The sequence below is a fragment of the Microcebus murinus genome, chromosome 9, assembly GCF_040939455.1.
Source record: "Microcebus murinus isolate Inina chromosome 9, M.murinus_Inina_mat1.0, whole genome shotgun sequence".
NCBI lineage: Eukaryota > Metazoa > Chordata > Mammalia > Primates > Cheirogaleidae > Microcebus > Microcebus murinus.
The window spans coordinates 102,517,703-102,541,975 of NC_134112.1; the positions used below are offsets into that span (position 1 = coordinate 102,517,703).

At 45.9% G+C, this 24,273-nt stretch overlaps 1 protein-coding gene across 1 annotated transcript; it reads left to right on the forward strand.

Moving 5' to 3' along the window:
- Positions 1–227: 227 nt before the first annotated feature.
- On the forward strand, positions 228–19,260 carry NOM1 (nucleolar protein with MIF4G domain 1). The gene is made up of 11 exons (XM_012786272.2): positions 228–1,148; positions 3,174–3,298; positions 4,316–4,511; positions 8,332–8,655; positions 9,917–10,027; positions 10,731–10,898; positions 11,681–11,802; positions 12,998–13,130; positions 13,831–13,962; positions 15,931–16,040; positions 16,736–19,260. Exons 1-11 carry the CDS (start codon positions 228–230, stop codon positions 16,908–16,910), a joined length of 2,517 nt encoding a protein of 838 aa, XP_012641726.2. The 3' UTR covers positions 16,911–19,260.
- Positions 19,261–24,273: the final 5,013 nt, after the last annotated feature.

Here is a 24,273-nt window from a genome sequence, read left to right on the forward strand (position 1 = left end):
GGGTCACTGCTGGGGCAGGCCGCGGAGAGGCCTCCCCACCGAAATCCGTGGGGGGTTGACATCGTCCGCGAGAACGCGGTCGTGTCTCACCGCGAAGTTCCATTTCTCGCAGTGTCCACGCGGCGGGCCCCACCTGCCGACGCCGCCGATCCTCCGGCCAGCAGGGGGCGCCGCTCGCCCGGAAGTCCCGCCCCGGCCGGAAGTCGCGCGGCCACGCGTCCAGAACGATGGCGGCGCCCACGAGCGCCGGAGCGGCGCGCCGGGGTGGCCGTCCGGGGAGTCTCGTGGCCCGCATGAAGCGCAGAGGCGGGCGCGGGCCCGGCGGCGGGGGGGCCCTGAAGCGGCTCAAGCTAGCGGTGGAAGAGTTCGTGCAGGCGAGCTCGGAGGGCGAGGGGCACGGCGCCCCTAAGGGCCTGCGCCCGGGCGGGAGGAAGAGCCGCAAGGAGCTGAGGAGGGAGAAGCGGCACCTGAGGAAAGCGCGCCGGCTGCAGAGGACGGCGGGCCGCGGCCCGGGAGGCCGCCGCGGAGCCGAAGGAGCCGGCGGGCCCCGGCGGGAGGAGGAGGAGGAGAGCGCCCGCCCAGCCCCGCGTCGGGACCCCCAGCCTCCCCGGGAGCCGCGGGCGCCCCGCGCCAGGGCCCAGGCTACCCCCGGGAAGATCAGGCCCACCGCGGCCGCCGCCGCCGCTGCCCGAAAACGGGCCCTTCTAGCGGCCAACGAGGAGGAGGACCGGGAGATCCGAAAGCTGGAGCGTTGCCTCGGCCTGCACAAGCGCAAAAAGAAGGGCGAAGGTGGCTCCGTGCCGCTCAGCTTTGCGCGCGACGGGCTGGACTATATTCTGGGAGCCCTGGAGCCCGGGACAAACAGCGGCTTGTACGAAAGCAGTGGGGAGGAGGAGGAGGATGCCGCAGAGACACTCCCCGAAAGTGATTCAGAGAGTGACTCCGAGGACGAAAGTGAGGAGGAGGAGGAGGAGGACGTAGAAAAGGAAGAGAGAGCGCAGAGTGAGGAGGAGGAGCAGGATGTAGAGCAGGAAAAGGAGGGGAAGGCGGAAGGTACAGCGCAGGCGAAAAAGGGGATAAAAAGAGTCCGTTTTGCACAAGATGAAGAGAAGAGTGAAAATTGTTCGGAGGATGGTGACACAAGTCAGGTATAGTGTGAACTTTCTAGGATTTGTTTCAAAATAACGGGGTGGGGGCGCAGAGCGCGGGACAGAGATGACACAGTTGACCCACTGATAATCATTTGGGTGTGGGTAAACCGGGTTTGTTGCTTTGTTCTGCCTGCTTTTATGTTTTTAAATTTTCGTAATAAAGTTAAGGGAAAAAAACATTTAGAGGCCTTTATTCTTTCCCCAGAGAGGGAGTTAAGTGCCATTTCCACCTGATGTCCTAAGGCAACATCATTCTGTGTTTACTGTCCCAGGTTTTGGAACCTGACTGTTCTCCCTCCCCCTTTGTTCAGGCATCTTTCATGTATCCCAGGACCATGAGGACCACTGGCTTCTGTCTTTACTTTAGTTCCTTTGCTGTCCAACTGCTACTAGAGTGAATTTTCTAAAACACAGTTAATTTGCAGCACTCCGGTTGGTAGTCTCACACTGAATCGAAGATAGAGTTTAGAATCCATGAAATTGCAGTCAAGGAATTCATGGGCTGGCCCCTTCTTGTTTCGTTTGTTTACGTGCACCTTGAAGATTGAAGGCAGCCTGTGGAATTGCCTGCTTTTCCTCCTCCTCATCTCCCTATTTGAGCATTCTGCCTCTGAATAGATTATTCTTCCTAGCTGCAAGCCCTTTCCTCATTTTCTCACTGTTTACGTTGGTTTGTTTTAGAGATAGGGTCTTGCTCTGTTACCCAGGCTGGAGTGCAGTAGCACGATGGCAATCGTAGCTCACTGTAACCTCAAACTCTTGGGTTCAAGGGATCCTCCCACCTCAGCCTCAGCCTGTAAGTAGGACCACCATACCAGGTTTTCGGGGGGGGGGGGGGGTTGTTTTTTGTTTTTTTTTTTTTAAGAGATAGGGTCTCAATATGTTGCCCAGGCTGGTCTCAGACTCCTGGCCTCAAGCAGTCCTCCTGCCTCAGTCTCCCAAAGCACTGGGATTACAGGCATGAGCCACTGCACTGTTTATTAATATCAAGCATCTCTGGGAATCTTTTTCACATCATAAGCATATGAACTCTCTTTCATTTCTATCTCTGGTACCTTAGCACCTGGCACCTTGTGGGCAATCCCTAAGTGCTATCAGTTCCTCTCTTAGATTGTTATTTTCTGACTTCCTGAGTTTTCCTTTACAGTCTAATAAGGTGTAATTGACACACAATCTGAAGTAATGTGTGTCTCAACAGCTTCTATGTTTATAAATACACTTTCTCCAACTAAGTTTAAATTCCCTTAGGCTGGGTGCAGTGGCTAACGCCTGTAATCCTAGCAATGTCTAGCACTTTTGGAGGCTGAGGCAGGAGGATTACTTGAGGCCATGAGTTTGAGACTGTCTTCACCAAAAATAGAAAAATTAGCCAGGCATGGTGGCTTGCACCTATAGTCCCAGTTGCTGGGAAGGCTGAGGCAGGAGGATCACTTGAGCCCAGGAGGTTGAAGTTGTAGTGAGCTATAATGACACCAATGCACTCTATTCTGGGCAACAGAACAAGATTCTTGTCTCAAAAATAAACAAACTTCCTAAGAGTAGGGATCATGTCTTACAATGTTTGTCTCCTTAAGGGCTGTCTCGTAAGTGTCCAAGGCAGTGATGTCATTTGTAACTCCTCCCCCCTCCAGTTGATAGTCTAGGAAAAGGTGAGCCATGGGTTGATTTTGATTTTTAGCATATAAATTTAGATACTAGTTTTGAACAAGTTTGAAATTAATTTTAGGACATTTTCCTTCCAAAATGGCAGTACATTTCATTTAGGGGTTTGTGTAGTAGTGCTGGGCCTGTTGTAAATGGAACCTGAGCAAAAGTGCAGTAAATAGGACTCTGCTGGGCGGGTACCAGGGCGCACAGCCAGGCCTGAAGGACCACACAGGGGAAGACGGCGGTGACGTGTGGGTGTTAGCCTAAATAAGGGCACCCACAGCCCTGTGAGTGGCATGCTTATCCACAACTATCCTGGGCACTCAGTAAACATCAGTAAATGTGGTCTTTATTTTGTAATTTCTTTTCAAACAGAGTCTTTGTGAAAGTGACAAAAAGTACATCCCGCCTCACGTGGGGCGAGCTGAGGGGACCGTGGGCACCCAGAAAAAGGAAGAACTGGAAAGGCTGAAGAAACATGTGAAAGGCCTGATTAACAGGTAACCTTGCGAAATTGTCACGTTGTATCACTTGAAGAGATTGTCTGTTGTCTAAAAATATCCTGGAACTATCCCAGGAATTAAAATAGAAGTGACTGGAGCAGGGGCTGTGGCTGTTGATTGGGTCCTTTCCGGTCCTGTCCTGATGTACCCAGACCTTGAAAAGGGGAGGACGCCCAGCTGTCTTGAGTCTTTGAACCACTCCAGGTGAAAAAGCAGCCAGGTGCTCTCATTGTTATTCTGAGCTGATTGGAAACAGTAGCAGAGGGACTTGTCTGTTACCCTGCCCCTCAGCTCTCTGGTTTTGAAGAGCTGAAATTTCTCATCCCTTAACACCCCTTCTGCCGTTCTCCCTTTACCTCTTCCAGAGCCCCCTCAGGCCCCTCCTCCAAGCCCTCTCTAAAGGGGACCTCTTTAGATGCTTCAGGCACCTTATCTAGTTTTGCTCGGTTTCAAATATGTATTGCTTTTTTGTTGTTTGACTTTTTATTTAAACACAATCACAGATTGACAGGGAGTTGCCAAGACTGTATGGGGAGGCCCAGCACACATTTTGTCAGGTTTCCCCAAAGGTAACCTCTTGTGTGGCCAGGGCACCATTTAAAAAACAGTAGGAAACTGACGTAGGTGCAACCCATAGAGCTCGTTCGCGTCTCACCATTTTCACATGCACTTGTGTGCACGTGTGTGTAGCTCTGTCCACTTTTGCCACGTGAAGATTCATGTCCCTCACCATAGGCTTTCACACTGCCCCTCCATGGTCTCACCCATCCTCTGCCCCCTTGAATTGCTTTTTATTTATTTCTTTTTAATTAAAACCCAAACACCTTTTCTAGGGAGTATCCTGGAATTTTACCAAAACTCGATGTTTAATGTTGGCTCCAGTATTAGCGCAGGTGTGCAGTGAATAATCTTCCGTGTATGTACGTAGTCTTCCCTCCCCTCCCGCTCAAATGGCAAACTTTTCTCAGAGTTAGAAAAATAATTCCACATTTGGAACATCATTGCTCTCTGCAGGCTGAGCGAGCCAAACATGGCTTCCATCAGCGGACAGCTGGAAGAGCTGTACATGGCCCACAGCAGGAAGGACATGAATGACACCCTGACGGCCACGCTTTTGGATGCCTGCGTCACTGCCTCGGCCATGCCCAGCCGCCTGATGATGGAGCACGTTCTCTTAGTCAGCATCCTTCACCACACAGTTGGCATCGAGGTATGGTTGTACCTCTTCTCCACACTGTTGTTAGTTATCTAAACGGTAATTATTTTAATGGTAGGCTTGATAAGTGCTTAATTTTGTAGGGGTTGGTTGCTTTCTTGTGTTAATTCCTGCTTTAACCCAGACTTTCCAGATGTCTGAAAGATAATGGTGTGGTTTTACAGCTGATGTGTTTGTTGGCGGGAGATGTGTGGGAAGCGCCCGGGCAGGGAGCTGCCCGGCCACGGCTAGTGAGGCCCTTTCTGTGCCCCTCTCCTCTGCGCAGCGGGCTCTGGCAGCCTTCCTGTGGGCCTGCGTCAGGATTCAACTGGACAGCGTGTGTGCAGCACCTAGCACACCACTGGCACCTAACAGGTGCCGAGTCTGCATTTGCCCCGCTCCCTGCCCCTTTGTGCCCTTCCTCCGGCTCAGTGGCCTCTGGGGGTGAAGTCAGGGGCTCTGTGACAATGACCCTTGCTGCCACTGCCCTCTTCCGGCCTGTTCTCTCCTATTCTGATACAGTAAAGTCAAACCCTTCCTGTGAGTATGCCAGTTCCCTCAGCATAGCTGGTTTCCAGTCTGTTGAAGGAAATCAATCTGATTAAAAGAGTTTATACTGAGGCAGGGGAACAAGTTGACAATTAAGTGAATGAGGCTTGCTTTTCCTAGACAATACAGTATTCACATTCAGAGGAATTTCTTAGCACGTTTGGATCTTTACATGATGCGGTCTGTTTTGATGGTGGGTTTCTTAGTTTTTTGCCTTCTGATAGCCCTACTCCCAAAATAGGCCGTGGCAGCAAAGCATGCCCCAAAGTCTGATTCCCTGGTGTCTGTCCACACCCTTGGCAGCAGCCCGGTGAGGTGACATTTACTGAAGCCCACTTCGCAAGTGCAGCAGACGAAGCCTCTGCAGAGTTGTGATGTTCTCAAGATCTCAAGGCTTGTTAAGAGCACACAGAACTTGTTTTCTGCTCTCCTAAGCCGGCGTGCTTCCTGCTGCCAGTTACAATCTTTTCATTTTTATATTATTTTCTCTCAATTATAGTCTTAAAATTTTTTTTGTTGTTGTTTTTGGTTTTGTTTGAGACAGAGTCTTACTCTGTTGCCCAGGCTAGAGTGCCGTGGCATCAGTCTAGCTCACAGCAATCTCAAACTCCCGGGCTCAGGTGATCCTCCTGCCTCCCGAGTAGCTGGGACTACAGGCATGCACCACCATGCCCGGCTAATTTTTCTATATTTTTTTTTATTGGCTAATTAATATCTTTCTATTTTTAGTAGAGACGGGGTCTCGCTCTTGCTCAGGCTGGTTTCGAACTCCTGAGCTTGAGCGATCCTCCTGCCTCGGCCTCCCAGAGTGCTAGGATTACAGGCGTGAGCCACCGCGCCTGGCCTATAGTCTTAAATATTATTTGGAGTCTTATAGAGTGGGACACTCCAGGCCTTACTTTAAAAAGCACAGACTTGCCAAAACGAATTAGCCTCCCTGTCATGAGGGGTTGGTGGTGGAGACTCTGCCACCCACCGGCTGGCTTACCTTGGTGATCTCTTGCCTTTCTGTCCTCTGGAATTGTGACAGTTAGCAAGTCAGTACAGATGACAGGCATAGAAGAGATTGGCCGTAGTCAGTGCTCCTTAGGTTAGTTATTGACTGTTTGTGACGCAGAAGGAGATTTCCATGCTGAAGTTCTGCCCTTCCTCCCACTTTCTCCCGGCCGGCTTTCCTACCCATGCAGGTCTCCAGTTATTATTATAAGATTATTCCTAGATAATCTTTGAAACCACGTTTCTCCTTATCTGGCAGTGGGCACATTGGGCAGTTTTTTGAGAGTTGGTGACTTTAAGGCCTGCAGGGCGTTAGGAAGCCGAGCACAGGAGAGCCCGGCACAGACCTGTGTGTTGGCACAGGACTCTCTTCTTGGCTACACACATCACCTCTGTTGTGAAAATCTGCACCAGCTACTTGGGAATTGCTCTTTTGAAGTAGTTTTCTTTTATTTCTGAGAGGTATACTCATTTTCACATGAATGTGAGTCCATTTTCTTGTCATTACAAAGTGTAATGGAATTGCTGGACGCTGTTCCCAGGGCCCTGTGATTACCGTAATTCAGGGCCATTCTGGGCTCTTAGTACGTCCCTGTTCTGCTGGGTCAGGCTGGTGAGCTTCAGCTTTAGTCGCCAGAATGGCTTTGGCGCAGGCGGGGGGGGGGGGGGGGGGGGGTTACGGTGCAAGCCGCAGCCCCAGCCATGCAGCGCCAGGAATTCACTCGATTATTGTCCTACTTCTCATTTAACTTTTGCTAATAGCGTTGAAGGACGATGAAATGACCTGTTCCAAGGGGAAGTCATTATCGTACTTCAGCTAATGACTCCACTAAAACTTCTGCCAGAGTGTGATGAGCTCTCAGGATGTTGGTCCCATTAAACTACTTTTAGTGATATACTGAGAAAAACAGCCTTGCAGGAATTCATGGAAGGGAAAAAATGTGCTAAAAGACCATAATGTCAGCTGTTGAATCGTTTCTATAAGTCATTTAAAAATCAAAATCATCATCCTAGGGTATTCTAATTTAAAAAAATCAGATCTATGTAAATTTGTGTTATAGTTCCCACATCAGAATTAATGTGTGCTTAAAAAACATTGCCAACATGAAATTTACTTTTTTGGGAGCCTGTCACCCAGGCTAGAGTGCAGTGGCCTGATGACAGCGCACTGCAACCTCAGATGGCTGGGCTCAAGTGATCCTCCTAGCTCAGTTTCCTGAGTAGCTGGGACTACAGGTGCACGCAACCACACCTTCCTAATTTTTATTTTTATTTTTTTTGTACAGACAAGGTCTCACTATGTTGCCCAGGGTAGTCTCAAGTGATCTTTCCGCCTTGGCTTCCCAAAGCACCACTGCACTCAGCCCTTATATTTTTAAATGTTATACTTTACTTTGAAGACATTAAATGGAATTTGAAATTCAAAATTTTCACAAAGTTTGATGTGATTAAATAATTTGTGTGATTGAAAATATACCTGAATGGGCATGGGAGCTCACACTTATAATCCCAGCACTTTGAAAGGCTGAGGCCTGAAGATCACTTGAGGTGAAGAGTTCAAGACCAGCTTGGGCAACATATACCCCGTCTCTACAAAAAAATTATAAAAATTAGCTGGGAGTGGTGGCATACACCTGTAGTCTTGGCTACTCAGGAGGCTGAGGCAGTAGGATGGCTTAAGCCTAGATATTGGAGGCTTATGATCACAGTGAGCTATGATCATCAGTGAGCTATGATCATACTGCTTGCTCTTCTCCAGCCTGGGTAGCCGAGTGATATGAGACCTTGTCTCAAAAAAGAAAATATACCTGAATATATTTTGTACCTAAATTTTTCTTGATGTCTGCAGAATTTTAATTTCCATTTTTAAAATTGTATTTGAATATAATGTGGTCATAATAGGAGAGTATATTCTGTTTTTTTGTTTTTTGAGACAGAGTCTTGCTTTGTTGCCCAGGCTAGAGTGAGTGCTGTGGCGTCAGCCTAGCTCACAGCAACCTCAAACTCCTGGGCTCAAGCGATCCTCCTGCCTCAGCCTCCCGAGTAGCTGGGACTACAGGCATGTGCCACCATGCCCGGCTAATTTTTTCTACATATTTTTAATTGGCCAATTAATTTCTTTCTATTTTTTTTTTCTTAGTAGAGATGAGGTCTTGCCCTTGCTCAGGCTGGTTTCAAACCCCTGACCTTGAGTGAGCCACCACGCCAGGCCTAAAAAGTAGTTTTTAAATTAGTTTGTTGAAAGGGGAGAAGGATCCCTGGGAATGATGTCTCTGCTTTCTCCTTTCAGGTCGGTGCTCACTTTCTGGAGGCCGTGATAAGGAGGTTTGACGAGACCTACAGAAGCCAAGGGGAAGGGAAGGAGCGGGAGAACCTGTTCACCGTCATCGCCCATCTGTACAACTTCCGAGTCGTGCAGGCTTGCCTCATCTTTGACGTTTTGAAGAAACTTGTTGGAACTTTCACGGAAAAAGATATTGAACTGATCTTGTTAATGCTAAAAAATGTGGGCTTTTCACTGAGGAAAGACGATGCCGTATCGCTTAAGGAGCTGATCGGTGAAACCCAGGCCAAGGCCAGCGGGGCCAGCGGCGAGTTCCGGGACCAGACCAGGGTACGAGCGCCTCCCTTGACCTGCTTCCTGAGGGCCTCACAGCTCACACGCTGACCAGAACTTTAAAAATAAGTCTTTGGGGTAAATATTACACTACATTTCTTCCCAGGGAAGCGTGTCTATGACGGGGAGGGGAGGACAGGCTGGGAACAGCGAGTTCAGTGATGGTTTAAAACAAAAGAGACAGAAAGCAGATGAGCAGCTGCCTGGGACTAGGGGAGCTAGGGGGAAAGTGGGGAATGACCATTAATGGGTTTGGAGTTTTTCTTTTGGGGTAATGAGAAAGTTCTAGAATTGATTATGGCAGTTGTTGCCCAGATCTGAATATACTAAAAACCACCTAATTGCACACTTTAAATGGGTGAATTTTATGTTATGTGAGTTATAGCTCATGAAAACGTTAACATTTGGGGAAATCTCAGAGGAGAGTGTGTGGGAATTCTTGGTGCTATTCCTGCAACTTTTCTGTGAGTGCAACATTTCCAATTTTAAAAGGCCAGTGGTGGGGAGAGGCTGACAACATAAGACAGAGGGTATACGAGAACACAGGTCCCCAAGCGTGTTGAGCGTGTTGGGATGAGGTGGGAGTGCAGACGGAAGAGGTGGTGTTGGGGGGTGGCTGCAGGAGCTGGAGCCACGGAGGGTGACAAGTGTGTCCAGGGTAGAAGTGAGAAGCTCGCTCTCTGGGGAGTGGTCATGGTCCCACTTCAGATTGGGGGACAAATTTCTATTTTAAAATACCATGTATCCCTGAATAAGAGGCTGAAGTTAATGTAGACTATCTTTACCTAAAGAACATTCTGGGCCAGGTGTGGTGGCTCACGCCTGTCATCCCAGCACTCTGGGAAGCCAAGGCAGGAGGATCGCTCAAGGTCATGAGTTTGAGAGCAGCCTGAGCAAGAGTGAGACCCTGTCTCTACTAAAATAGAAAGAAATTAATTGTCCAAGTAAAAATATATAGAAAAAATTAGCCAGGCATGGTGGCTCATGCCTGTAGTCCCAGCTACCCGGGAGGCTGAGGCAGAAGGATCGCTTGAGGCCAGGAGTCTGAGGTTGCTGTGAGCTAGGCTGATGCCACGGCACTCTAGCTTGGGCAACAGAGCGAGACTCTGTCTCAAAAAAAAAAAAAAAAATTCTGATTTTTTTATGATTAGTAGTGATGACCATATGCATCATGTAGTACTTTTCTTGCCAAGCTGAATGATCAGTTGTTTCAACTATTCGAAGTAACAGACTTTTTAATTTTTTGTTCTTCTTGAAGATTCGGTTTATGCTGGAGACAATGTTGGCGCTGAAGAACAATGACATGCGCAAGATTCCAGGCTATGATCCCGAGCCTGTGGAGAAACTGAGGAAATTACAAAGAGCTTTGGTGAGTTACTTCTTTGTTCTGAGCTTCCGTGTCAACGTGAACTCATCAGGAAAACCAAGAGTCGGATCTGCTAGTCAGGGGCCATGTCAGTGCGTGAGAGTGTCGGGGTCATGGAGTGGAAGCTGCTCTTTCCTCGGAGCTCTCCCATGCTCCGGGTGCCCCGGGTGTCATCACACAGAACATCCGTGCTCAGCAGAGCCCTGGTCAGCGCCTCCTGCGTTTAGCACCCCGAGGTGCTAAACTTGGGCTGCCCAACATCTGATGGTTTCAGAGAAGACCAGGGCCCCCACTGCATGTAGGGGTGGACCGGGGGCAGGCGTTGGGCTGGAGTGCAGCCAGGGCTGAGACCCGGCAGCCCCCCAGTCAGGGTGAGTCTTTCAGCCCCGGCCGTCACTGACCCTGGCAAAGCTGCAGCTGCTCTTGCTTACGTTCTCGCCTTCCGCTGAGTCTGGGGCAGCGCAGTCCCTCTCCCCTTTTGGAACAGCTTTCTGAAGACCACACATTTAGGGCAATAGACTCTAAACAAAATACTGTGAATTTATCTGGAATTTGCATTATTCCAAATACCCTAACTGCTGGTGGGTCATCACAGTATCCGTGCAACAGAAACACCATTTTCAAAAACATGAAAAAGCTGAGTGTGATGGAGGTATGGAAGATGAGGCAATGAAAAGCATGTCATTAAATCTTCTCCTTTAACTAGGTACGCAGCACCGGCTTGGGCTCTGAGACTCAGCTTCGCGTTTCCTGGGACAGCGTCTTGAATGCTGAACAGACGGGTCGCTGGTGGATCGTGGGGTCCGCCTGGAGTGGGGCCCCAATGATCGACAATAGTCACCGTTCGCAACCGCAGAAGCAGCTTTCAGGCACGGTATGAGACCCATGCCCAAAGCTGCCAGAGCAGGTGTCCCCCCAGTGTCTGGTCACGGCTTACCCAGAGCAGCTCCTTTATTCATAAGTGGTTGTTGAAATGTACTATGTAGATTTATTTGAAGGCCTTAACAGAAATTGCTATTGTGTTATGATATAATTTAATTCAGCTTCTGTTATTTGTTTTTATAGAAGTCCCAAAACATATTGCACAAAAGTTCTAAAGATTGAACAGAATGAGGGGATGTAGGAGAATCCGAGCCCTCATCTGGCAGGTGCCTGCTCTTGAGGCTTGACACATGCTGTCTCCCACCAGATATGGGTTCCAGCCCATTGGCCATGGGGTTCAGACCATGAAAATTCTTTGCGCTTCTTGGTGTTTGTTATTGATTGATGTTCGTACTTTATCCAGATTTCCTTCATTTCTATCGAATGTCCTTCCTGGTTCCGGGATCCCAGCCAGGGTCCCATGGCACACTTGGTGTTCACAGCCATCGGGCTTGGCAGTGACCACTTAGCTGTCTTTATTTCTTGGTTGCTTGCATGCAGGTCGCACCACTGCTGAGAAGCCTCCCACATGGAGCAGTTTTCTCCCCCAGTGGCTGGCTTGGTCTCTTACTATGTTGTTCCCCTGCAAGGGGTTTGCTGGGAGTAAGGATTTAGCACTTACATACGTGTATTCACATGCAATTTACAGTTATATTCGGGTTAAACCGACAGCATTTCTAGGAAACAGCTCTCATTGAAACACCTGTGTGACCTGTGCATGAATCGTTCTTTCAGGTCAGCTCAGAGATCCTGGAGCTCGCCCGGAAGCAGCGGATGAACACGGACATCAGGAGGAACGTGTTCTGTACAATAATGACAAGCGAAGATTTTCTAGATGCTTTTGAAAAGCTTCTAAAGTGAGCATTTCGCCCTGTTTAATTAGATGATGTAAGATAAAGAGGTTGACTTGAGTTTGAGTTGGGGCGACCGGGTCCGGGCTGTGGGCTTCTCCCCTTGCTCTCCTCTCGCCCCACTGGGGTCCCTGCGCCCTGGGTTGTCCATCTTGTTCGTCCCAATTTGCTGCTGGCAGTTCCTCGTTGAGACGTTTCGTGGAGTGTGAAGAGGGAGGGTTTTGACCGGAAGTGTCGGAAAGCAAGCTGGTAATTCTCAGTGGCTGTGGTTTTCATGAATTGCTTAAAAATACGTAAGTCTTCGTAATGAAGTTATCCTTCTAATTCTTAATTGAAAGCTTTTGGTATAGTTTCTGTAACTAGTCGTAATATTTTTAAAGTACCTGTGTACTTCTATAAAGTTCTTCTAGACAATTTAATGTTAATTCATGTTCCTTTATTTGCTTCCAACTCAGGATGACATAGAGGGAAAACGTGGTTCATTTTAGGATTCTGATGATTTTCTAAACTGGGTGCCTTGCTGAAGTGGAAATCCCAAGCTTCTTTTCCTGTCTGTCTAGCACGTCTGTGTGTCCCAGCTGTACTTAGTTCCTGAAAGCGCCTCATTTGAGGAACACGCACATCATCCACTCAGAGGGTCTGGCTTCTCCTTGTACTGTGAAGGGCTGCCTGCATTCTTCCTGTGGTTGATTTCATGTTTTAAAAAATCTCATCTATCAGAGTATGTTAATAAAACAGTGATTTTTTCCCATTGTTATTCATCAGAATCACTAACTGCTATTCTGAACATTTTTTTAATCAACATGAATTGATATAAATACAGTGCAGCCAAAAATAAATGGGACGTTTAGTTGCCTATATACCGTTAGCTTGAGTAATGTATTGTCTCTGTTGAGTTTTGGTTGAGTTTTGTTTGAAAATCAGTTTTGAAAATCATTGCCATCATGAGAACCTGGCTTTAAGGGCACGCACAGCTGAGTCTGGCACAATCACAGGCCTTCGTGTCTGGCAGAGAACACACGGGTTGTTGTCTCCTCCCGTCCTTGCCACCCTGTTGGAAGCTGGGGCCAGGCAGGGCCCGTGGCTGGTATCTGCATTGGCTCCCTGTGACCAGACTTCCAGACGGAGGGTGTTCCTCTGAAGGAGTTTAGCTGTTAACGGGTTGTTGAGTGACGCAGTGATGGCTATTTCTGTTTTACAGGCTTGGACTCAAGGATCAGCAGGAGCGAGAAATAGTTCACGTTCTCATGGACTGCTGCCTTCAAGAGAAAACTTACAATCCCTTCTATGCATTCTTGGCTAGCAAGTTTTGCGACTACGAAAGGAGATTCCAGGTAACTTAGAAGGCCACCAGTTACATGTGCTCTACTATTTTTGTTTTTTTATTTCAAAATATTAAGGGAGTACAAATGTTTTTGTTAGATGGATACCTTTTATAATGGTTATGTCGGCTTTTAGTGTGCCCGTCACCCAATAATGTTCATTGTACCCGATAGGTACTTCCCCTCACCCCATTTTTCTAAACATTCTGTCTGTCTCAACCCACCTCAAAATGAGTCCCCTGAGTCAGGAAGCCCTGGAGGTCCCATCTACATGGTCCACGCCGGCTGCCAGGCTCACCTTCACGGAAGGAGGGTGGGACAGCCAGAGGGGAGTAACAAAGGTCCACTGTGTCCTGTGTCACCTTTTTCTGCCACCATGGCAGGGAGTGTGGCCAGGCTCACTGGAGTCCCTCTCCAGTTTGTAACACACATGTCTCTTTTAGTGTCACTTATCGACCACCTTTCTTTAGAGCCTTACGTTAGTCTTTGCTGATTTGAGGGGGGGGAATTGCAACAGAAAGGGATTATTGTGAAGCTATTTCAAACTACTCTTTAGGAAAGGATAGTGTAGTTGCCCCTATAAGTTTTGATTTTTAGAATATTAAAAATAAATATGAAATAGAATGCCTTTAGGTTATATTCTTAGGCTTATATGAATATTTAATAATTAGTTATAATTTAACTTTTTCCTTCTTTTTAACTATTATATTAGATGACTTTCCAGTTCAGCATATGGGACAAATTTCGGGACTTAGAAAATTTGCCAGCTACTAATTTCTCTAACTTGGTTCATCTGGTGGCCCACCTGTTGAAGACAAAATCACTTTCACTTTCCATCTTAAAGGTTTGTACAATGTGTAAAATTATTTAAAGCAGTGAAAATGATGTGTAATTGCTTATATCTGGTACTTTTTAACATTAGATTCTGATACACCTGAAATGTGTTTTCATTATAGCTATCACAGAAAATAGCCAAATTTTAACAGGTAGTATAAATCTACTAAATTTGTAGTATAGTATAAGCAGGAAATTAAGGCCCAGTTAGTTTTTTTGTTGATCTGAGGGAATCTGTTTTGGGGTTTGAGGTTAATGTACTGGTCCTGTTATGAGATCCTGAACTGGTCACCACTAAACGGGGAGAAGGATGGAGTGAAGGAGGAGCCTGGTCTCCTGAGAGGCCAGGTGTGCTCGCTCTCTTGGAAATAAGAGCCGTAGGCTCCCCCCAACCCCGTGGCCCCCATGTTTTGGGCCTTCACAGACGATGAAGTGCAGCTGTCCCCCCAGAGTGTACAGTGAAACCTAGACCGAGGGGAAGGGATTTGAGGTGGGCCAGTAAGTCTTGGATGGTAGGACTAACAGCAACTGAATAGCCTTAAAAAATCTTAAGCTTTTGGACAGCCTGAGGGTCAACAGGAAGTGCAAAGCAGAGACGGTCAGGGGTGTTGACATGGGCCCTGCTGTGGCGGCCGTGTTCTGCAAGACAGCCTGTAGCTGCCGTTTCCCACTCGTGTTTCTGCGTCCTTTCGAGCCATTCATGAGCACGTATGCCATGCTCACCGTGAAGCCCTGTGTGTGGTGGCAGGGTCTGTCCACTGTGCCGGAAACAAGGGCGCTGGGTCTCATCCAGACTAGGATAACTTGGAAGGTGAAAGGTGCCATGTTGCCTTCTCTTGGACCAAATCTTGCCTTTCGGTCACTCAGGCATTGAGCTCAGTATGGACTAGGGCCTGGTGCTGCCTGGGTGAGCAGGAAAGGCGCTGTGAGTCTCACATTTACGCACAGAACTTTCAGATGGCCTTGAAGCTGCTCCTGGGCCCCAGCCTTCCCACAGGGCCTGCTCTTTAATTTGGCATTTCTCCTTGTTCGGTGCCTGGTATCTGAAAATGGTATATAATATTTTTCTTCTTTTCTTTTTCTTTTCTTTTTTTTTTTGAGACAGAGTCTTACTCTGTCATCTGGGCTAGAGTGTAGTGGCATCCTCACAACTCACTACAGCCTCAAATTCCTGGGCTTAAACGATCTTCTCACTGTAGCCTCCTGAGTAGTTGGGACTACAGGTGTGCACCATAATGCCCAGCTAATTTTTTTTTTTTTTTTGGGGGTAGAGATGGGGTCTGGCTATGTTGCCCAGGCTGGTCTTGAACTCCTTGGCTCAAATGATCCTCCTGCTTCAACCTCTCAAGGTGCTGGGATTACAGGTGTGAGCCACTGCGCCCAACCAGTACATAGTATTGTTTGCATATTTTTACCCTCCCTGTTGACAGTACTGTGTTGTCAGCAGGCTCTTGGCATTCTCCTATAGGTCGTTCTTAAATTCAGTTTCAGTTTGCAGTTCATCCATGTTGATACCTATAATTCTATTCTATATACCATTCTATGTCATAATTTATATATTCATAAATGTTTAGATTGTTTCTGGTTTTTTGATAGCTTTCTAGGAGACACATATTAATTAGTCTCTTCTAGATCTAAATTTTATGTATATATAGTTTTGATTAGAGGATGATTACTTGAGGGAATAGAGAAAATACATCTGTCAATTCTGGAAATCAAATCCCTGATTCATAAGTGTACACCCTGTGAGCTTCACTCCCTGCTGACCAGTGGTGTGTGCCCTGCTGGCAGTGTGCGAGAACTCCCGCCTGCACAGCCCTGCCAGCAGCTACTCCGTTCTTAAAACTGGAAACAGCCTCCGCAGGGGTGAATTAGGGGAGGGAAAGAGGTTGATTTTTACTCTAATTAATGATATTTGCTAAGTATTGAAAAAGCTGGCTAAATTGATGTTACTTTATTCTTTTCTGTATACTAATAGGTAGTTGAATTCAGTGAATTGGACAAACCCAGAGTCCACTTCTTACGAAAAGTATTAAGTATATTATTAATGGAAACAGAAGTTGAAGACCTTGGTTTAATTTTTGCAAGGTATGTGCACAGTTTGTTCTTATAGGACAGAAGAGAGAGGAGGAGAGGAGATGGTTTTCACTTGTGTTGGTTTATAAAAGCAAGCTTGTGGCACTATATGTGTAGCTTAATAAATCATTTCAGTTTTTGTTTTAAGCTAATAGCTTATGCATTAGATTTGAGGACTATGAACTTGCCTAATAGCAAACTAATAATGATTTGTAACAAATAAAATATGTTAAGGAGCCGGGCGCGGTGGCTCACGCCTGTAATCCTAGCTCTCTGGGAGGCCAAGACGGGCGGATTGCTCAAGGTCAGGAGTTCGAAACCAGCCTGAGCAAGAGCGAGACCTTGTCTCTACTATAAATAGAAAGAAATTAATTGGCCAACTAATATATATAGAAAAAATTAGCCGGGCATGGTGGCGCATGCCTGTAGTCCCAGCTACTCGGGAGGCTGAGGCAGGAGGATCGCTTGAGCCCAGGAGTTTGAGGTTGCTGTGAGCTAGGCTGACGCCACGGCACTCACTCTAGCCTGGGCAACAGAGTGAGACTCTGTCTCAAAAAAAAAAAAAAGAAATATGTTAAGGAGTTCTTAATTTAGAATTCGATTTTCAAAAGAAAACTGGGTTATATCTCACTATTCAGGATACCCAGAATTGAGGTGTAGGAGAGGCTGGCTCCCCCCTGACACGCATTTGTACGATTCCTTTGCAGAGTGTCTGACAACCCAAAGCTGGGGATGCTACGAGAAGGTCTGAAGCTTTTCATTAGCCACTTCCTGCTGAAGAACGCGCAGGCCCACAAAAGTGCTGCGGAAGCCAACATGCTGAGAGAGAGAGCCGACCTTGCGACAAAGTCTCTGCAAGGAAAAGCGCCCCTGAGAATGTAGGCAGGGACAGGAGTGGAGGGTGGTCCTTTGATGGTAAAGTGTCCTTAGAAACCCAAAGGCCTGCCCTGTTGTCGGTGTGTAAAAGCTTGGTGGAGCTGTACCTCTGTCTGTTGTTTTAAACCGTTATTATTTCGTGATCATTGTTTTGATCCATGGTCATATTGTTTGGGTTTTGAGCCATTTTCAAATAACTGTGTGTACATTGAGGGTGGGAGGGAGAGGGGCAGACACTGGACAGAGTGTTCTCCAAGTTCGAGGCTGTGTGTTTTAATAGATGAAATCAGCCACTAGAGGGTGCAGTTATAAAGAAATTGATAATGTTTTTATATTCTTTTACATTGCTTAAAAGTTCAAAAACCATCAGTTAAATGTGATGCTTTTTAAGTATTTGGAAAAGTCAGTTGTCCTAAGCCCTGTGGATATCATCTTATATATGATATAGTACAGACTGATGTTTTTTTTTTAAATATATATATATGTGTATATGGCTGGGTGTCACCATGCCCAGCTAATTTTTCTATTTTTTGTAGAGACAAGGTCTCGCTTCATTGCCCAGGCTGATCTCAAACTGCTGGCCTCAAGCGGTCTTCCCAGCTTGGCCTCCCAAAGTGCTGGGATTACAGGCATGAGCCACGGACCCTGGCCCGGATAGGTATTTTTCACTATTACCCATCTAACATTTTGACACAGTGGAGGATATTCTTTACTATTTTTATATATTCTTCTGCCCATCAATTCCAAATTGCAAGCATACTCTCTTAAACAACTCTGAAGTCACCAAATAGTTATTAGACACTCAATAAGCGCTGCTTGCTGGCTAGGTTCTTGGAGGTGTAAACATGTAGAAAATATAATTATTACCTGCAAGGAATTAACATTTGTCTAGTGAAAGAGACAAATACACCCTACTTACTAAGTACAGAAAATTGATCCTACGAGGAAGTAGAAACCTCCTTGGATACCAGCATCTGCCACAGATATCCAAATGTTTGTTGTTTTTCCAGCCCTTAAAATTTGCTTCTTTCTCTAATGCTGCAGACTTGATGTAAATTTCACCTTCAGTTGTTGAAAAAGTCACTAAGATGCGAGTCCAGTTGCAAAACCCTCATGGCCCCATGGGCAGATGAGCACAAGCTCTGGCGATGTCATTCCTGTGCAGACAGCCCCGTCACACTTTCACGTCCTGTCTTAATGTGGCCCTGTAGGGGTATGTGTGCAGACACCGTGTGTGAAGTCACCAGCATCTCCATGCATGTCCCTGAACTAATGCAACATGAAAATTGTTAGTGCCAAGAGTAACTGCAGAAACAGCACAGAAACTAGTCTTTCACATGCCTGTTAGCCCTATATTCAGAAACCTCGTTTGACCTAAGGTCAAATTAAAACCCATGTCTTCTAGCAGATTTTGAATTTACATGACAAAGATGGTAGGTATTAAGAGCAAAGTGAAAGCCTTCACTTTGTTAAGGGGCTTTTCAACAGCAGTGTCTTTGCTGGGTGGTGACAGGGGTGTAGCATTGGTTCTACTGGAAGTGCCGTCCACGGTGAGACAAAGAGCTTGAGCTAGAATGAGTCACCCACTGCTTTCTTCCTTGAGAAAGTCTTGCTGTGAAGAAAAGATTATCAGTTGAACTAAACAGTGTGCTTAATGACAGAGTTGGTTTACATTCTGATGCAAGTTCTGGTCTATGGACCACATTTGAGTAGCACCAGTGTAACTGACGTGAATAAGAATTACCGGTGCAGCTCCTAAAATTAGGAAAAAAAATACCACTGCAGTGGTACCATGTAACTTCATTATGTAACAGGTGCCCTAAACCCTGTTTGGGGCATAGATGAGTTCAAGCTGATTTTTCTACAGAAGATAAATTTCTATAAACAATCTCATTTTTATATTATCTTTTATTATTGAAACAAAAATGTCTTTCTCTTTGCCATAGAATATACTTGTGACTTAATTCATTACCTGAGCTTTGCAGTTTATTATATGGCAGGTCACCCATAAATCTGTGCACATTTTAAAAACAAAATATGGATTATCACATGTTACCAGTCATACTTTAGTATAAATAATAAGTAAATACATCTTGACCAAAAGCTACTATGAATTCATACAGGTTTTTAAAATTTACCTATGTTTGAAAAATACTGCAAGATGCTTAGACAGTTAATGCTTGCTGTTATATATGAATTGTGGACTTTTTGCAATGCAGGTTGAGAATTCCTGGTGCATAGAATTACTAAAAAGCTGTCTTGTAGGGGATTTCATCTTTAAAATACAGGTATAAGGAACAAACTTTTTAATGTATTAAAATGTGTAAATAAAATTTATTTTTTACATTTTGCTTAGAGTACTGGTGAGTGTTTATTTTGAAAGAAGAGCTTTGCTAATACACTAAGGGTCCATGCCTTTTCTTTCCGTGTTTAAGAAGTCTACTTGGCCATGTGATCTAAGGGATAAAGGGATTCGTTCTCTCCACCCCCCACCCCAGAGCAATATGAGTCAAATGTTAACTGTTGGAGACTTTGGGTGAAGTTTATACAGGAGAATTATACTCTTGTAACTTTTTTGTAAGCTTATAATTATTTCAAAATAGTTTTTTTAAAGCATTCATAATTCGGAACTCAATTCTTCAAAGATCTAAAATATTCTGTTCTTTCACAAAAATAATTAGACTAATTCAAATCACCTTTACCTCCTTGGTCAAAACTAACATTTAGGCCTTACTGTAAAACTGTAAGATTTACCTTAACTTTAAGATAAGCTTGGTTTCCTTCAGCTTGGTCAGCTGACAGCCTCAGCTCCCCCCCACTGTACCTGTGTTGGCAGGTGACAGGAAAAGCCGGAGAGAGGAAGGAGGGGAGGCCCTGTCATTAAACACGCTGTTGATACAGGAACTTCTGTATCTAGAACTGCACTAACGGGCTTGGTGTCAGTGTACATCCGAATTACCTGAGCACTTCTGAGGTACGCAGGCTGCCAGTCACCCTACATCCCTGTCGGGTTGAATCAGAGTTTATATGTGAGCTGGAAGATGCCAGCACCCTTCCCACCTTTGCCACGTGTCCTAGGAGCCAGGTCAGATTCATTCATTCTCTAGGTAAGTCCAGATTTTTTTTTTCTGAAACACTTGGGAGTTACATCATCAAATCCCTTCACCCTAAATGCTTGTGTGTGTATCTGCTATAAGGACATGAACATTGACTTCTGGTTATCCCCAGTATAACTTGCCAAAGTTGGGAAACTAACGTTGACAGAATACTAACAGGGTGTCCCTTAATTTGAGTTTTCTGCTGTTTCCTGATAATTTAGGTCATACCGTTTTGTTAACGTTCTCAGGGCATCCTCAGGAGCCACGTGACAGCTGTCTGTCCCGTTCTCTGAAGTTAATACTTTGGTTGCCGGTTAAGGTCTGCTAGGGTTTCCCACTCTGTGGTTAATGTTTTCCCCTTTGTCATTAATAACTAGTGTATAAGGAGCATATTAAGCTTTTAGTGCATATCAAATCACCTCACAACTTAATTGTTTAGGACAACAATAATTTAATCAGTTTTTGTGCTGATATTCAGGAACCTTTCCGGGCCGTTCTGGATCAGGGTTGTCAGGAGGCTGCAGTGATGTCAGCCAGGCCACTGTTTTCTGAAGCTTGGTTGGGGCTAGAAAAGCCACTCCAAGGTGACTTCCCTGGGCAAGGCAACCTCTTATGCTGGGCAAGGCAACCGCTGGCCATGGCAGGTCCAGAGGGGCTCGGTGGGGCCGGTTGAGCATCCTCACAACATGGCTGCCAGCTGCCCCCAACACAGGGAACCCTCACTCAACGCCTTTTGTGACATGGCGTGTTGAGTAACACACTGGTGCCTCCACGGTACTCTTGGCACAGAGGTTGGTCTTATTCCTTGTGGGAGGGGACTACACGAGGGCAGGAATAGCAGGAGGAGAGGATTGCCGCAGCCATCCTAGAAGCTGGCTTCCAGAGGGCCCATGTTGAGATTGGACTAAATACCCTGTTCCTCACCAAACTTTGACTGCCCAGTTTTGGTATCCCCTGATGATTCTTGCTTGAATTAATTACTGCAGTGGTTGGGAAGTAGTGGTTTCTAACTCCACCTTTCCTTCTCTGTTTGTTCAGTAGCATTCTAAAACAAAAAGAAGCATTTTTCCCTCCCCATTTGTCATCACCGTGGATTCTTGTTTTGTTCAGTAGGTTACAACTTAGTACTAAGATTTTTTTAAGTCACTTTATTAAGGTGTGATTGACATATAAACAACTGCGTATACTTCATGTACACAACTTAGGGATAAGTATACACTTGTGAAGCCACCGACACCAAGGCCATAAACATACCTTACCACCTCCCAAAGTTTCCCACCACTCCCTTTATTATTATTATCATTATTATTATTATTATTGCTGCTGTTATTTATGTGCATGGGTGTGTGGTATGAATAGTTTGTATGTGTGAGCTGGTAGAAGCCAGCACCCTTCCCACCTTAGGCAGGTGTCCTAGGAGCCAGGTCAGATTCATTCATTCTGTCGGGTAAGTACAGATTTTTTTTTTTTCCTGTAACACTGGGAGCTGCATCATCAGCATAAGATTTAACCTCTTAGCAAATTTTAAGTACACGATACAGCATCGTTAGGTGTAGGCCCTATGCTGTGTATCAGATCACCGGAATTTATTCATCCTGCGTAATGTAGCTTTGTATCCCTTGACCAGCATCTCCCCACCGACCTTTGGGAACCCTCATCCCACTCTCTGCTGCTTTGAGCTTGACTGTCGTAGATCCTGTTTAAGTGAGATCATGCAGGATTTGTCTTTCCGTGCCTGGGGATCTCACTTAGCATCACGTCTTCCAGGCTCACCCACGCTGCTGCAAAGGACAAGACTGCCTTCTTTTAAGGGCTGGATAGGGTTCCATTGTGTGTGTGTGTATATGTATGTATCGTGTGTGTGTGTATATACATACACGCAATACACACACACCGCTTTTTCTTTATCCGTTCACCTATCAGTGGATGCTTAAGTTGTTTCCGTGTCTTGGCTGTTGTGAATAATGCAGTGAATTTGGGAGTGCAGATATCTCTTCAAGGTACTAATTTCAGTTCCTTTGGATATTTACTCAGTAGTGGGATTGCTGGATCATGTGGCATTTCTACTGTTAGTTTTTTAAAGGGACTTTGCTACTGTTTTCCTTAAGGGGTATACCCATTTACATTCCCACCAACAGTGTGCAGGTGTGAGATGGTATCTCCTTGTGGCTTTGATTGCATTTTCCTGATGCTTGGTGACGCTGCGCACCGTTTCATGTAACTGTTGTCTGTGTGTGTCTTTGGAGAAATAATTGTTCAAGTTCTTTGCCCAATTTTCATCAGCCTTTTGGTGTGGTATTTCTTTTTCTTTTCTGCTATTCAGTTGTGTGAGTAAGCTCCTTGTATATTTTGGGTATTAACTCCTTACTAGATATATGGTATGCAGATGTTTTTTTCTCCATTCCATAGGCTGCCTTTTTATTTTGTTTCCTTTCCTCTGCAGTAGCTTTTTAGTTTGATGGGATCCCACGTGTTTTTGCTTTTGCTGCCTGTGCTTTTGGGTTCATAGCCAAGAAATCGTTTGCCCAGACCAATGTCAAGGAGCTTTGTCTTTGTTTTCCTCTAGGAGTTTTATGGTTTCAGCTCTTACATTTAAGTTTGTTTTTTTTTTTTTTTTTTTTTTTTTTGAGACAGAGTCTCGCTTTGTTGCCCAGGCTGGAGTGAGTGCCGTGGCGTCAGCCTAGCTCACAGCAACCTCAGACTCCTGGGCTCGAGTGATCCTTCTGCCTCAGCCTCCCGAGTAGCTGGGACTACAGGCATGCGCCACCATGCCCGGCTAATTTTTTATATATATATCAGTTGGCCAATTAATTTCTTTCTATTTATAGTAGAGACGGGGTCTCGCTCTTGCTCAGGCTGGTTTTGAACTCCTGACCTTGAGCAATCCGCCCGCCTCGGCCTCCCAAGAGCTAGGATTACAGGCGTGAGCCACAGCGCCCGGCCTTGTTTTGTTTTGTTTTTGAGACAGAGTCTCACTCTGTTGCCCAGGCTAGAGTGACATGGCGTCAGCCTAGCTCACAGCAACCTCCAACTCCTGGGCTCAAGCAATCCTGCCTCAGCTTCCCAAGTAGCTGGGACTACAGGCATGTGCCACCATGCTGGCTAATTTGTTCTATATGTTTTTAGTTGGCCAATTAATTTCTTTCTATTTTAGTAGAGATGGGGTTTCTCACTCTTGCTCAGGCTGGTTTCGAACTCCTGACCTCGAGCCATCCTCCCGCCTCGGCCTCCCAGAGTGCTAGGATTACAGGCGTGAGCCTCCGCGGCCGGCCTTACATTTAAGTTTTTAATCCATTTTGAGTTTATTTTTGTATGTAGTGTAAGAAAAGTGTCCAGTTTCGTTCTTTCACTTGTGGCTATCCAGTTTTCCCAGCACCATTTGAAGATACTTCCTTTCCTGAGTGTGTGTACTTGGTACCTTGTCACATAGTTAGCTGTGGTGGGGGGGATTTATTTCTGAACACTTCATTCTGTTCCATTGGTCTTTGTATCTGTCTTCATGCTAGTACCATATACTGCCTTGATTATTACACCTTTGTATTAATACTATACAGTCCTGCGCCACATAATGACATTTTGGACCACATACATTACAGTGGTCCTATCAATTATAATGGAGCTAAAAATTATTTTCTTGGCTGGGCGTGGTGGCTCATGCCTGTCATCCTAGCACTCTGGGAGGCCGAGGTGGGAGGATAGCTCAAGGTCAGGAGTTGGAAACCAGCCTGAGCAAGAGTGAGACCCCCATCTCTACTAAAAATAGAAAGAAATTAATTGGCCAACTAAAAATATATAGAAAAAATTAGCCGGGCATGGTGGTGCATCCCTGTAGTCCCAGCTACTCGGGAGGCTGAGGCAGGAGGATCGCTGGAGCCCAGGAGTCTGAGGTTGCTGTGAGCTAGGCTGATGCCATGGCACTCTAGCCCAGAGCAACAGAGTGAGACTCTGTCTCAAAAAAAAAAATTCCTTTCTATGTTAGATACACAAATACCATTGAGTTCCAGTTGCCTACAGGATTTGGTACAGTGACATGCACAGGTTGTAGCCTGGGTATGGCAGGCCACCCCATCTAGGTGTGTGCAGGTGCCTGTGATGTTCTCACACGGTCACGTGACAGTGCACTTCTCAGAACTTGTCCCCGCTGTTAAGTGGCAGATGACTGTAGTTGAAATCAGGAGGTGTGTTACCTGCAGCTTCGTTCTTTTTTCTCAAGGTTGCTTTGGCTCTTCAGGGTCTTTTGAGGTTCCATATGAATTTTGGGATTCTTTTTT